The sequence below is a fragment of the Oryza brachyantha genome, chromosome 3 (assembly GCF_000231095.2).
Source record: "Oryza brachyantha chromosome 3, ObraRS2, whole genome shotgun sequence".
NCBI classification, from domain to species: Eukaryota; Viridiplantae; Streptophyta; class Magnoliopsida; order Poales; family Poaceae; genus Oryza; species Oryza brachyantha.
This window is the reverse complement of record NC_023165.2, coordinates 5,977,067-5,991,505: the sequence shown is the minus strand read 5'-3', so window position 1 is coordinate 5,991,505 and position 14,439 is coordinate 5,977,067. Positions and strand designations below refer to the sequence as shown.

General features: G+C 38.6%; 1 protein-coding gene across 2 annotated transcripts; it reads left to right on the top strand.

Moving 5' to 3' along the window:
- Positions 1–368: 368 nt before the first annotated feature.
- LOC102713528 lies at positions 369–3,555 on the top strand. Of its 2 annotated transcripts, none has more exons than XM_006649618.3 (3): positions 369–834; positions 966–1,031; positions 2,819–3,555. In XM_006649618.3, exons 1-3 carry the CDS (start codon positions 439–441, stop codon positions 2,972–2,974), a joined length of 618 nt encoding a protein of 205 aa, XP_006649681.2. In that variant the 5' UTR covers positions 369–438; the 3' UTR covers positions 2,975–3,555. The 2 variants fall into 2 exon arrangements, with proteins under 2 accessions (XP_006649681.2, XP_015690420.2); XM_015834934.2 differs by lacking the exon at positions 2,819–3,555 and adding an exon at positions 2,711–2,812.
- The last annotated feature ends 10,884 nt before the right edge of the window (positions 3,556–14,439 follow it).

The window sequence follows — 14,439 nt, the reverse complement described above, 5'->3', positions numbered from 1 at the left end:
TGTAAAAAAAGACTAAAAATACACTCCATTGTTGCAAACTCCAATACAATTTATTTCTTGCTTTAATAAACTCCAATACATTTGATCCTGCTTTTATAAAAGTTCAATATTTTTTCTTTTTTTTAAACTCTAATGTATTGATTGTTCTTCGATAGAGTTAGGTAAAACTAAAATTGTTTTGGCACCACTAGAGGTGTACTCTTCATTTCACAGGGTAAGACTTAATTTTATATAAATTTATATGTATATTAATAAATCCATATATATATATATATCACACGGATGGAACGATAAAGTTAGAAGATTTTATAATACGAAAGTAACAGTATTTTTATTTTACTCGTCGCACCAGACTATCGGCGGGAGACCAAAAGGTAGAACAGAGACAAGATAGGAAAAAAAAAAAAAGAAACTGCTTTCCAATCGCAGCCGCCTCCCATGGCGACCACCGCCTCCCTCCTCCCTCTCCCCTCTCGTCTCCCTGCCCCCTCCTCTCCCCGCCACCTCCACCCCTCACCGTCTCCCTCCCCTCGCCACCTCCGCCCCTTGCCACCGATTCGCCGCCTCCTCGCCGCCCGCCGCCGCCACCCCGACGCCGTCGTCGTCGTCCCGGACGCCCGCCCCTGGGTCGGCGATCTCTCGGGCGCCGCCGCCTCCTACCGGGACGGCAGCGAAGAGGACGAGGACGATGCAGGGGAGGAGGACGGCGATGAGGACGAGGACCGCAGCCTGGACCTCCTGGTCCGGTTCCTGCACTCGGTGTTCAGGAAGGTCTCCCGCCGCGCCCGCCGCGCCGCCAGGTCCGTGCTGCCGCCTTCCGTCCCCGCCGAGCTGGTCCGTTTAACCTTCTGTTTGTCCCCTTGGTTTTCAGTTTACTTTGTTCGAAATGATAGGCGGGGAGAAAGATGGATCGTGCTCTGCATTGTGCGCGATCTGGTGGTGTTGATTTGTTTGTGCTTGTGCAGGTGAAGTTCTCGGTCAACGGCGTGCTTGTTCTCACGTTCCTGTGGATCCTAAAGGGGCTACTTGAGGTGAGGAATTCATTCATTTGAGGCTTGTTTCAGAAGTGTGAGCTGATTGTGGCACAGTTTAATTAGTGTAATTTGTGTGATCATATGCCCTTGATATGAGCAAAGTGTTACACTAACACTATCAGTGTCATAGGTTGAATAACGCTGTAGCGTGCTTCAAATGTCATGTTTGTCTAGAGAACAAATTGTTGTCATTTGCTTAGGCAGTGAAGACACTTAGTATAGTACCTGATTGCTTGTTGATAAGGCACTTTCAAATGCCCGATTTGGAGTGTTTTTCCCCCTCGTATTGATCCCTAGTAGATTTTCTTTTCAACTTTTGGCCAATAACAAGTTCGATGAGCAAGGATAAGTACCAGACAGGGTATATGATACCAGAAAAAAAGGTTGTTGTTTGGTCTAGATGTCACATGGTTGGAGCTCAATGACATTCGGTTAATTGGATCTAGATGAGAATCCTTACTTTATGGAAGTTATGCCCTCTTTTTCCTTGAACCAGATGCTTGCTCCCAGTTTTGAGCATAAAACAAAAATAGGTTCAAGTACAGAGAATATAATAATGTGCGTATGTTATAATAGCACTCACTTGGACAAACGAAAATGTGAACATTAAGCTGAAGTAATCAGTAGCTTTGCACAAATCAAGTTGATTTTCAGTTTCTGTTGCGCACGAAAAAAGCTTTACACAGATCTTGTTGAATTTCAGTTTCTTAAGTACGAAATTAACACATTGTTCATTAATTATTTATTTGCTTATTAACTGTCTGCTAATGATTGTAATTATGCCTATGATCAATAAACATTTGATGCATTCAATTCACAAAATAATAACAAATGGAGATTATATATTCCCTCTATCCCAAAATATAACAACTTCTATCATTTAAAATTTGTCCCAAAATATAACAAATTCTACACCTACATTATCTTTTCAACTAATCACAAGCTTCCACCACTAAAATTTCTCATCTATTTTCTCTCCTCAACCACCCATTTAATTCTACCAACTTTCTTAATACCCATGTCCGGCTCTAAAAATCCTTATATTTTGGGGAGTGGAAAATATTACATGTGCTGCAACTACAAGTTTATTTCTGGAGACGTACAAATCCATAAGTATTTTAGAATCATGAGATTACTTAGTGCCTATAATAATATCATGTTGTCAATGGATGAATTCAGAACAGATGAGAGTCTTGCACTCTGCTTCTTTTGCACTGATACTTTCAGCATATTTCATTTCTCAACATTCTGGTAGTTTGGCCATGGGATTTAGCTTTGGTGTTTCTGGAATATGAGTTTGTGACGTTATAATATTTGCCGGTGATAATACATGGAAAGGGTTACCTTATTGAGATGGTTCTCTTTAATCAAATTATTAGATTTGTTGAATAATGACCACTATTGTGAATTATCTTCTTAAGTATCATACATTGATTCTGGTAGTTTGGCCATGGGATTTAGCTTTGGTGTTTTTGGAATATGAGCTTGTGACTTGTTGTAATATTTCCTATTGATAATACATGGAAATGGCCTACCCTATTGAGATGTTTCTCTTTAATCAAATTATGTGGTTTGTGCTGCTGCTGTGAATTAGTATTATCTTAAGTACCTTACATTGATTGAACTGATAATTACAATTGCATACAAGCTTAAATTCCACCCTTGTTCTTAAGCAGGGGACTGACTGATACTCTATTAGCCTCTTCAACTGGCATTGCCCCCTCTCACACCCTGTCTTGTGGTGCCATGCCTTTCCTTCATAATTGGTTATATTTTCTGCTCAGGTGGTTTGCACATTCGGAAGCATGGTGTTTGTTAGCATCCTTCTTGTCCGTGGAATATGGTCTGGAGTGACTTACATCAGAGAAAACCGATATAGCTATATTCATCAGATTGACAATGATGACAACCGATGGAGCAGAGTACAGACTGCTGGCTGATCATTTGATTTCCTCGAGTGCATGCATAAATTTAGCACCCAAATGGATCATTTAGTAAACCTTTCCTCACTATTAAGGCAGCTTGCTCCCAGTTCAGCGCCAACCGCCAATAGCTGTTGCTATACTGCACAGTTGCACAAGAAGAAAAGGAATCCCATGTATTCGTAGAAATACGTGGCTTTTTCTTCCTCTGGAAACGTGCATGAGGGATGGTTGAGTTCAAAAGAATTAATATGTGCAAAACAATCCAGCGCACGGATGAATGAGAGCTGGCGCTGCTACTGTGATAGATTTTCTGGTGATCGAGTTGCATAACTTTTTGCTTCAAGAGACGTATTGGTCCCTATCAGTGTATGTATTCCTCCATGTATCTGTATAAGAACTCATGTTTGTTGTATGAATGGCGGTGCACAATCCGTTGGTTAGAAGTGCATTGCACTTCCATTTTATTTGAATCTCACAGAGAAATATGAACTAATAAGTACCATGTTTTTTTTTTGTTTGACATTTGTATTCTGAAGTGATTGTTCTGGGATGCAAATATGCAATGAACCTGAAATATACAAAAGCCCCACTTTGGATTAGCCTCAGATCATGCCGTGGCGATGGGGTCAGACAACTGTCTTTTGATCGGCAACAGGTTGTCGGATCTTCAGTTTCGTCCTGTTCTTCATTGCTCATTCTGGTATTTTTCTTCCCCCGGCGTGCCCGCTTGGATTTGGTGCTTGGTTTTTATGCCTGCAATTGCAATGATTTGCTCCGCATTTGCTTGATCACAGTGACGTCCCAAATGTTTAGTGGGCGTTCAGTGAAGGGGAAATGTCCAAACAGTCTCCATGTTGGTGATCCGTACTGCTCGCCGAACAGCACTCCGAGGTACTGACTCTACCTAATTTCGCATCAGATCTACGTGCCGTGCACTTGCGCAAAGTGCCAAAGTCCAGGTTGGAATTGGACCAAAACGAGAAAAATATGAAAAACGCTTGGTGCTGTCCTTTTGCTTCTTGAGCCTGGCCCGGCAAGGTACTAAACGGCAAGAGCGTGGCTGGTGTAGTATTAGTTTAGCATGCATGGTCCTCTCCTAGCTTTGAGCTTCTCTTAAATGTACAACTATCTGACCAAACCAACATTCTGAAAGCCATCAAGGCTTCAGGTTTCATCGACCAAACGTACGCCCGAGTGGTGCCAAGTAGTTTGCGGTCGATCTAACAATAATATGCCTTCAACGAGACAACGAGTGATCTCCAGCTAAGCCTGGTTGGTGCTTGAGCATGGAGTTAACCAGGCTCACGCTCGACTTAACATATTCTTCGTTTTTTATTAGAACTACTTAACAGGTTCAGTAGCTCTACTGAGATACCCAATGGTGCCCATATATTATAGGGTAGAATAAGCTTGAGCCCACTTCAATATAACTTATATCTGCACACTAAGGACAAACAATATGAGCCACTCATATAAATTGTCTTATATGACATATGACCGTCACGTAGACTATTGTCACATCCCTTCTCCCATGGTGTGTTTAACTTTTATTCTAGCCCCTAGTTTTTTCTATTCCAATTCTGTGCTTTTAATTTATATATAAGTCTAAAATTTTGTATTTAAACCATCAAGCCTAGAAAGTAATATAAAATTCAACCCCTCCTTATGCATCTGATCCCCTCTCCCTATGTCCACTAGATTTGCCGCTCCACTCTCCTCTCGTTGATGAGCTCTCTCTCCAAGGTAGGCATGACGAGCTCCTTCTCTAGCGGCCTCTCCCCTCTCCTCTCCAATGCATATTCAGATAGCTCACGCGTTGTCTGGAGCAAATTTAGGGGAGGGGGAAGATTTGGCCATCAACGTTGTCGGTCCCTCTGCTCTTCATGTGAAGCCATTGGTAGAAGATGTTGTATATAGCTTGGAGCCTTGATCCTCCATTGTCACTTCCATTAGACCATTGTCACTTCCATCAATCTAGCATGTGTCACTTCCATTAGACCATTGTCTTTGAGCAAGATAACATCTAGGGTGGCAACATATTTAAACAAGGAGCTCCTAGGCGACGAGCTCGGTGGTGCATATGGAGCGATGACAAGAGCTCTTGGTACGTCCTTCCTAGTCGCCTCTCCCCTCTCCGGTCGACGCCTTTGGCCTCTCTAGATGCATACGTCGGTGTAATAGATCTGAGGTGCCATATAGACGTATACATACTTTAACAAGAGTACCACATATCAATTCCTTTAGAAAGAAAGCACATACATATAGATAAAATTTTGAATATATAAGAGGAAGGAGTCCCAAATAAGAAAACAAATGCAAGTACCTACTCACCTCCTACCAAGATTTGTCGTATAGTAGTCATACTTGTCTCCCTGATTCTACTTTGACAAGGGGACATCCAATAGTATAAGCACAAGGTCTCCTAGGAGGGGACATGCAAAGTCAAGATAGCCGGTATAGCCCCAATATATGCCACCTCCAATCCCATGTAGCCAATATTGGAGAAGCTTGATAATGTTTAGCTACGGACAACTATGTTGGAGCTCCACACCAATGTAGTTGCAAACTAAATCATTATTTTTTCCATATATGTTATACTCATGAGAGATTATATAATTGCACACTGTTTCTGGGCAATAGGAGTAGGCTATTATCCAATACCAGGAGGCCCAAACCTATATACAAATTTTTGTCACTCTTGCCACCTTAATGGATTTGTTTGCATGCTCATATCAACTGATCCATACATGCATCCTTCAAATACACCATATATACACAGATATTGCAGTAGAAATATTATTCATCGACAACATCATCAACAAATCACGAGAAATGGGGTGAAGTATGGGGAGGGGTGAGGGACTGCACAGGGACATGCCCTCTCCCAATATGGTCACGAGTCGTTGTTATGCCTTCGTGGTCTCACCCATGCGTCACCAAGGTACGAGCAACATTAGCACACGACACCTACCTAGAAGTGGCAGAGAATCTCTAAGCCCATCACTCAAAATTACACGTCGTATCACCCCCACCGTGAATAACCTAAAATAACATCAGTCTAGGGTTGACAATGATTGGGACCAAATCAAGTAGTAGGAGTACAATACTAAGTCAAGCTACATACTAAGCACAAATAAACGCTCATCTTATTGATTAGCTCCAAACTACCATGATGCTTGGCACAAATAAACTAGCCAACAACAAATCTGAGGAGGGAGCTCGGGTCACTGTTGTTGGCCCCTCTTCCTCTCCAAGCAACACCACTAGATTAAAAGATGTTGAATCCTCCATGGTAGCACCGATGCACCATATTTGACCGCACCCCTCAGCGGTCCTGTAACAATTCCTCATGACTATCAATGCACCTGGCTCCTTGCCACGACTACGAGGGGCCACCATCTTTGACCAGGTCACCGACAACAAGGAAGGCGGGTGCTTGACAAGCAAAGATGCCTAGGGAATGGGTGATCGATTATGGTGAAATTTGAAATGAGATGAAATGGATTATGAAAGTGGGTTGGTTTTGTTTGGGCTAAAATAGGGAATGGGTTGGATTGGTTTGGATTCTAGGAGAAGATTAATGGATTGGAAGGGTTTGAGCTATTATATACATTACTACTCCCTCTGAGGAGTATCGTAAGACGTTTCGGTTATGTCTAAATTTATCTATATTTATATATATGTCTAGATTTATTAGCATTCTATAGACAACACTACAAAGTCTTATATTATAAAACAGAGATAATACTTTTATTTGGGTTGGTAATGGATTGAACTTGAAACCATTGACATGTGTGCTCACAAACACAACATCGTCTATACTTTATTAAAAAAAAGAGAGAGAGAAAGGATGAGAAATATGAAACCACACGAAAACAACATCCTCTCGTAACATAGTCAGTCCTAGTTGTCATGTCACTCGTACCCTCGCCAAGACATAATCCGTCATGCGAGGACATAACTGATGTATCTAGCCGTGAATCTCCTGGCTGTCCACCCAGAAACACACACCATATCACCAAATGGCCTAAGGCAGCCTTAAACACAGATTGAGATTTGAGAATGGCTGGAACCCAAACAAGCAGTAGTAGTGTAGTACACACTCAAGCTACGTACTGAGCTCGAATAAATGCTCATCTGATCGAGCAAGCTCCAAACTACCGAGTACTCCAATTCCTATTTATACGACTAAGATTATTATGCTTGTCACACTTTTTTATATTATCATATACTAATCCAAAGCGATCTCCGACCCACCTCGTCCTGATGTTAATGTTATCACGTTGGACTGTTGGAAACGTCAACGTGTGGAAAATGCTACCCCCTATCACTGGCGAAACGAACGAACAAATCTCAGGCCTTGTTTAGTTTCCAATTTTTTTTTAAAACATCATATCGAATTTTTAAATACCTAAATAAAGCATTAAACATAGATGAACAAAAAAACTAATTGCACATTTATATAAGAAATCTTAAGACGAATCTTTTAAGCCTAATTAGTCCATAATTAACCATAAGTGCTACGGTAACCAACATGTGCTAATAACGGATTAATTAGGCTTAAAAGATTCATCCCGCAGTTTTTAGGCTAGCCATAAAATTCGTTTTTTTATTCGTGTCCGAAAATCTCTTCCAACATCCGATCAAACATTTGACGTGACACTACTCCCAACAACTTTCTTAATCTAAACGCCACCTCAACAACTGACCCCCCACCGCCACACGTTTCCCGCGCCCGCCCGCGTGTGTCACGCGTTGCAAGTTTGAGATTCAAAGCTCTAACCCTCCAACCAGACGCAATGAATGAATACGAACGCCATCTCCCGGAGGCCCGTACGTCGCAGCAGCCGGCAGCCGCCGTGATGCCCAGCGGCGGGCGGCGTGTGACGCGTGCGCGACCAGGCGAGCACTACTCATCACCCGTCGCCGGCGCATTCACTGCGTGCGTGCGTGCCGCGGGGCCGGCCACCAACAACATTTTTGGCCGTTTGGTTAATTGTTGGATCCGACGGCCGGGGAGGCGCGCGTCGCCGCATCGATCGCACGATCCATCCCGGACCCGGAGAGATACGGGGAGCCTGGCCGTAGCGCACGTTGCCATTGCTGCCTCGACGTGGCCCGAGCTCGGTGTCAGTGTGTCACATCCGTGTGGGTGGCTCGTGAGTCTGGGGGACGTTTCGAGCTGAGCAGACCTGTAGCTAGCCGACACATCTGCTCCAGTGTTGTGGTTGGATTTTTTCTATTCAGCGGAAAGATAACCGACACGCGTCTATTAACTCAACCGTACAAACGTGACAAATATACTAGCAGTTGTACTGCTACCGTGGCCGCGTTCGTATCGAAGGTGACCTCTGGAGTAGTGGGCACTTGTGCCTGCGTAATTTGCGCGGACATAACGATGCGTCGACCATGCCGGAAATTTAAGCGGGCCAGCTGATCAACTGGGCTGGGTTTTTTTTTTAATAATAGAAGATTATTTAATTTTAATAGCTATTTAACTGTATAAATTATGATATTAAATACGATTATTTAATTTTAATAGCTATTTAACTGTATAAATTATGATATTAAATACTGTTAAATTAAAAAATTACACTGTAAAGATGAAATAATGACTTTTGTATACAAATTTATACACCATTTAGAAAACGTCCACGCACAAGCCGAAGTAGTCACTGTTTGCCTTGTTAATGGAAAAGACGAAACAATATATTTACAAATGAAGAATAATTTAAGAATAAAAATTTTTATACGTGTTCTTATTTTCTAAAAGAAAATGTGGTAAAATAACCTAAGTTTAAAAAAAATCTCAAAATTAACTCTAACTCTAAATTTAAAGTTAAAATTTAAATTTTAGCTTATAAACATAAATAGCGAAGAGACCAACATGATCGAAGTAATCTGGCAAAGAAAAAAGAAAGCAGCTTGATTAGTCAGTGTTGCCTCTGACAGTACTCGCCCGAGTGATGGAAATATTCAATTTTTTACTTCGTTGATTACGGTTAATACTATTCATAATGTTAGATGTTTGATTTTTTTTAACGTTTGATCATTCGTCTTATTTAAAAATTTAGTATAAATATAAAAAATGATAAGTCGTACTTAAAAGTTCTTTTGATAATAAAGTAAGTCACAAGCAAAATAAATGATATTTTCATATTTTTTGAATAAGACAAATGATCAAACATTGCGACAAAAAAATCAAACATCTTACGGATGAAACGGAGAGAGTAGTATATTCATCTCACGTTGACTTAAATTTAGTTACAAACTCTAAGCGAACAAAATATGTCGCTTTCGTTTGAATTAGACTCGAGGCTACATTGAAACTGATAATTCCATGATCATGCTTCGTGCTGAGGTTTGAGTCTTTTTATTTGATCTCTAAGTTACCAAGGGGCTAGGGCATTCGTTTACCTATTTCTTAAGTTACTTCATCCCCTTCAGAAAACGACTTGACTGAAATGAGGGGTTTTTATAATTCTCATGAAAGTAGAACTCCTCACGTCAAATCCTTGTCTTCCAAAATTAGGATTAAACGTCACGTCTCAAAGACCAATGCTTCCTTACCCCTTAAACTTTGAGAGATGTATATTTACAAACGAAAAATAATTTGTAAATAAAATTTTTATATACGTATTCACAGTGATCTAAAATTTATGGTTAAAAAATAAATTTTAGTAAAAAAACTTTAAAATCTATTTAGGTCAAAAATTTAAATTTGGCTTATAAATATAAGCAAAATAAAAAGATGTGGTCGCGAAACTAGTACTCAGACGGTGATGGCAATCAAACATATACACCCTCTAGTTTTTTTTTATAATAGTGACATCATTGATTTTTTATTATATGTTTATCGATTTATCTTATTTTATAATTTTATAGAAATGTATAAGCTATGTTTAAATTATCTTTAATGACAAAATAAGCCATAGCAAAATAAATGATAATCATGTAGTATTTTCAATAAGATGAATGATCCAATACATGTTTAACATCGTGTCATGCGTAAAACACGGAAGAAGTATCGTTGATACTATCAATATTTATGGAACTAATTTGATGCTGTTCCTTAGCATTTGCCCCTGTCCCCTCGTCTTTCCACTGCTGCTTATATTTATAAACCAAAATTTAAAATTTTCAACTTTAAATTTAAAGTTGATTTTAAGAATTTTTATCATAGTTTATTTTTAAACTTGCCTTTTAAGTCGCTAAGAATACATATATAAAAAGATTATTAATAAATTATTTTTTTATAAATATGTCATTTGGCTTTCAAGATAACGACCCATGCACTACAGCTTTACCTAATTAGAGGCATGCATTTTGTATGTAGTATTTGATACTAATGTTTGGTGTTGTGTCATGATGACCATGCTTTTCTTTTCTTTTCGTTTCCTTTTATTTCTTTTTCTTGGTGGGTGGGCTGAAACCCCGGAACAAATCAAGCGTAGTATAGTAAAACGTTGGGATCGTTGCAGAGGCAGCACGGTGGTATACCCCACCGCGTTATACTGTATAAAATACATAAAAAACTTCGATGGCTACCAAACTAAAGGCTCACTTAGGTCACTTTCCGCCACCCAAGTAATGCTATCTACCCTCGCGCACGTTTTCCGAACTAAATGGTATATTTTTTATTAAAGTTTTCTATAAAAAATTATTTTAAAAAATCATATTAATCTATTTTATATTTTTTTAATAATTAATAATCAATTAATTATATTCTAATCTATTACTACGTTTTCCGTGTCGAATAACTAACCCCTTACCCTCGTACCGAACACAGACTTAGTCATACTATGAGACAAAATTTTCATTAACTAAATTACATAGCAGTAGTACATTTTTGTCTATCACCTCCGTCCCAAAATAAACGAATTTATGTGTTTTTTAAGAAATTTTGACTCTTCGTCTTATTTGAAAAAAATTTATGATTAATATTTTTATTGTTACTATATGATAAAACATAAATAATAGTTTACGTGTGACTAATATTTTTAATTTTTTAATAAATGTTCAAATAACATGGATGGTCAAACGTTCGATAAAAAACCCAAAAATTCTTTTTTTCTGGGACGGAGCAGTACTAGCTAAGAAGAGTCGCATCTAACTCTTCAATGTTCTAAACCCACCTTGTGCTAATCATTTTTGTTGCATCATGGATCTGTAGCTAATAAAGAATTTGAGATATGGTGGTGGCCTTGAAGAGTTGAAGACTTGAAGGTGAGACCTAGAAGCACATGATTGGTCCTCCAAGGATGCACGCACATGCGGGTTCGTCCTTAATTGTAAAAGGTGTCCATCAGATCGCATCATATAAATGCAGTAGTAGGCGAACAGTGTAGGCCAATTTGATTATTCTTGTTATTTGACTTATTTCCATTTAAGCGGTACTGTTCATCGCTGACGTATTTAATTAAATCGTAAAACTAAACAGGCTAAGAAATAACGAGCGATTTAACTTAAAAATTATGGCGCCATGTTTCCTTACTTAATTATAGCTTCTTTTTATGTGATCTGTATCTCCGATATGTTTGTACTGTCAATATAAATCTCTAGAATAGAAACTTGTATATCTATAGTTCAGCTTGTATTTTGTGAGGGACACCTATCAGATCATGAGACATTTTTATATTGGGGAGCCATTCTCAAAATAATAACCTTACATCATGTTGGCCAATGGTATGATATATTTTGTACACCAACCATTTCTATCTCTTCCACGTAGGTAATTGATTACTTTTTAATCATAAACCCTTTATAAGGTGTGTTGAGAAAAGTTGTAGTACAATTGTTGAAATTTACAAATATTGTTATTGTGAAACATTTGAAATTAATAGTGTAATAGTAGTACCTCGTAGATGTACAAATTAATTTATGGTGCAAAAATGATTTGATTGTTTTTGGGAAACACATCATCATTCAATATAGCCAGCATGTGTTCTTTTGTTTGATGAAGATGACATAATATTTGATTTATGTCATAGCTATTTTATTATATAAACAATCAAATTAATTTCTATAGCTGAAAACCTAATTTAGAAATATGAGATAATCAACTTTTGTATAGAAGTTTTTTTTAAAAAAATACATTGTTTAATAATTTAGGAAGCTGCACGCAAAAGACGAGTAATAATTTGTCCAAAGTAACTCAACTTATTCCCCACCTTTTCCATGTCCCACTTTTCCCCTTGTTTCTTTATTTTAATCAAAATAAATAATGCATGGTATATTAATGGTTTAGTATGTTTATTCCATCATCTAGAATTTTAATTTTAGGGTTCAAGAAGCCAAAGTTTGTTGAAGTAAGCATAACTTCGTACAATTTTAAACCTCAATACAACATAAATTTGAGAGAATCCACCATGCTACACGATACAGGTGATTAAAAAGACCAAAACCGCTTGGTCCACACAAGTCCATAAATATATGGATACATCGTGTAATTTGTTGGTACAGGCTTACCTCAGCCCTATTCGCCCAACACGCAAGAAGCATGTTGGAGTGTTTCATCTGCATAAGCATATTGAAGTGTTTGACCTCCAAAAGCATATTGGAGTAGTCGATTTCCCTAAGAGCATTGGAATATTCGACTTTTCTATGTGCCTAGTGTACTCGGCTCTCATATATGCCTAGGGTATCGATTTGTTTGTTTAAGTGTTCTCGCAGGGAAAATGTCGGTGCACGTTGAGCGAAAAATGTGGCAGAAATTAGGCACTCAAGAAGAAGAACTCGAAAATGGGGAACATGAAGCTTGTGGCCATGTTTGTTCGTGATATTCTCTCTAGGATGTTCATGGACCAACACTCAATTAGTGCCGAAAACTCATAATATGTTACCAAAATACTATATAGATTAAAATAGTCCTCGTATGTAATGTGTAGATCAAGAGGCACTTTTGTAACTTCCTAGAGATATTGAGGCTATAGAGGCTCATACCTCCGTGAAAAAACCATATTACCTAAGAATGCTAAGAAATAAACTACTTGAGTAATTGAGCTGACCTTGGATAGATGAGAAAAATTGTCTTGCATCGTCTATTCACTTTCTAGTTCATAACATTGGATCACAACATAATTCTTCATGCTTTCTTACATTGCAGCAATATAGTTGAAAAAAACCAATCAAGATATTTGCAAATAGAAAATAATTTATAAATAAAACTATTATATGGGTTCTTAGATCTAAAAGTCAAGCTAAAAGTAAACTATTATACCCTAAATTAAACTTTAAATTTAATATTAAAAATTTTAATTTTAATTTATTACCGTGAATAGGAGCGAAGGTATAAGGTTATCCTCAATGTAAGTTTCATAGACACGAGAGAGACATGTCAACTTAAAAAGTTTGAAACTAAAATAAAACACCTCTCTCTCAATGTATCAATGTATAGTTTTATTTATTATTGTTTGCTAGGCTACATGCAAGACACAAGCAACGGTACATAGAAGGTATCTTCTTAAAACTCATTTCATCTTTACTTTGTCATATCATTAAAAATATCTAAATGACATCCTTTGTGTTGTCTTTAAAACCTTCATTAAATGAAACTTTCATTAGAACTGGTATATTAAGTATGACAAGTTGCAATGCAGTCCGTGCCTCCGTGGTGCTGGTATGGGCAAAATGTCTGACCCCATTGGTCACGAGTCACGACATATCTCATTTACCCACATCACTGAACTAAACTAAAATATCGCATCACCATCACATGCATAGTTGATGACTCCACAACATACAACAAATGTCCCTGGTAGCCACTAGCCATAGTGTAAGGGCCTCGGTTTTTTTTTAAAAAAAAAGCTAAACGATATATATATATAGCAATCACAATATATATATATATATATATATATTCTTAACAATTTAATAGTTAAGGAAGATATGACTAAAGAAAATCTCAAAATTAATCAGATGTAACATTAAAATTTAAATTAAGTAGTGGTGTTAGGGTTGTGGTGAATTTGTCACCTATTCATTACCGACTCACTCTATATATATCAAACCATTTTTATTAACTATACTTTAATAATATTTTTAATAAAATTTCGCTGCTCAAAAAACAAAAAAGATGGGACATAATATTTTGGATTAAGTGATTAACCGCATGAACATATGCGTCAGGACGAAATGGTTGCGAACTTGTGCATGCGTGGGGTGTGGCCGCGTGGTGTTCGCGGTGACACGCGCACCCGTCTGTTTCTGGCTTTATAAAAAGCTGGGCTACGGCCTTTTTCTAAAAAAAAAAAAAACGCGCACCCGTCTCGGCGCGGCGCGACGCGATGGACGAGCAGCCAGCCATGCATGCGGCCCCCGCGCGGGCGTCCGGGAGCAGCAGAGGCCCGTGGTGTAAAGCGGCAGCGAATCTGAATCGTGGCTGTGCGTGCGCGCGCCTCGGCATGAGCTGCTGCTGCTGCTGCTGCTGCTGCTGCTGGTGCACGTGAGTCGGCACAGGGGCAGCGGGGCGCGGAGCAGCA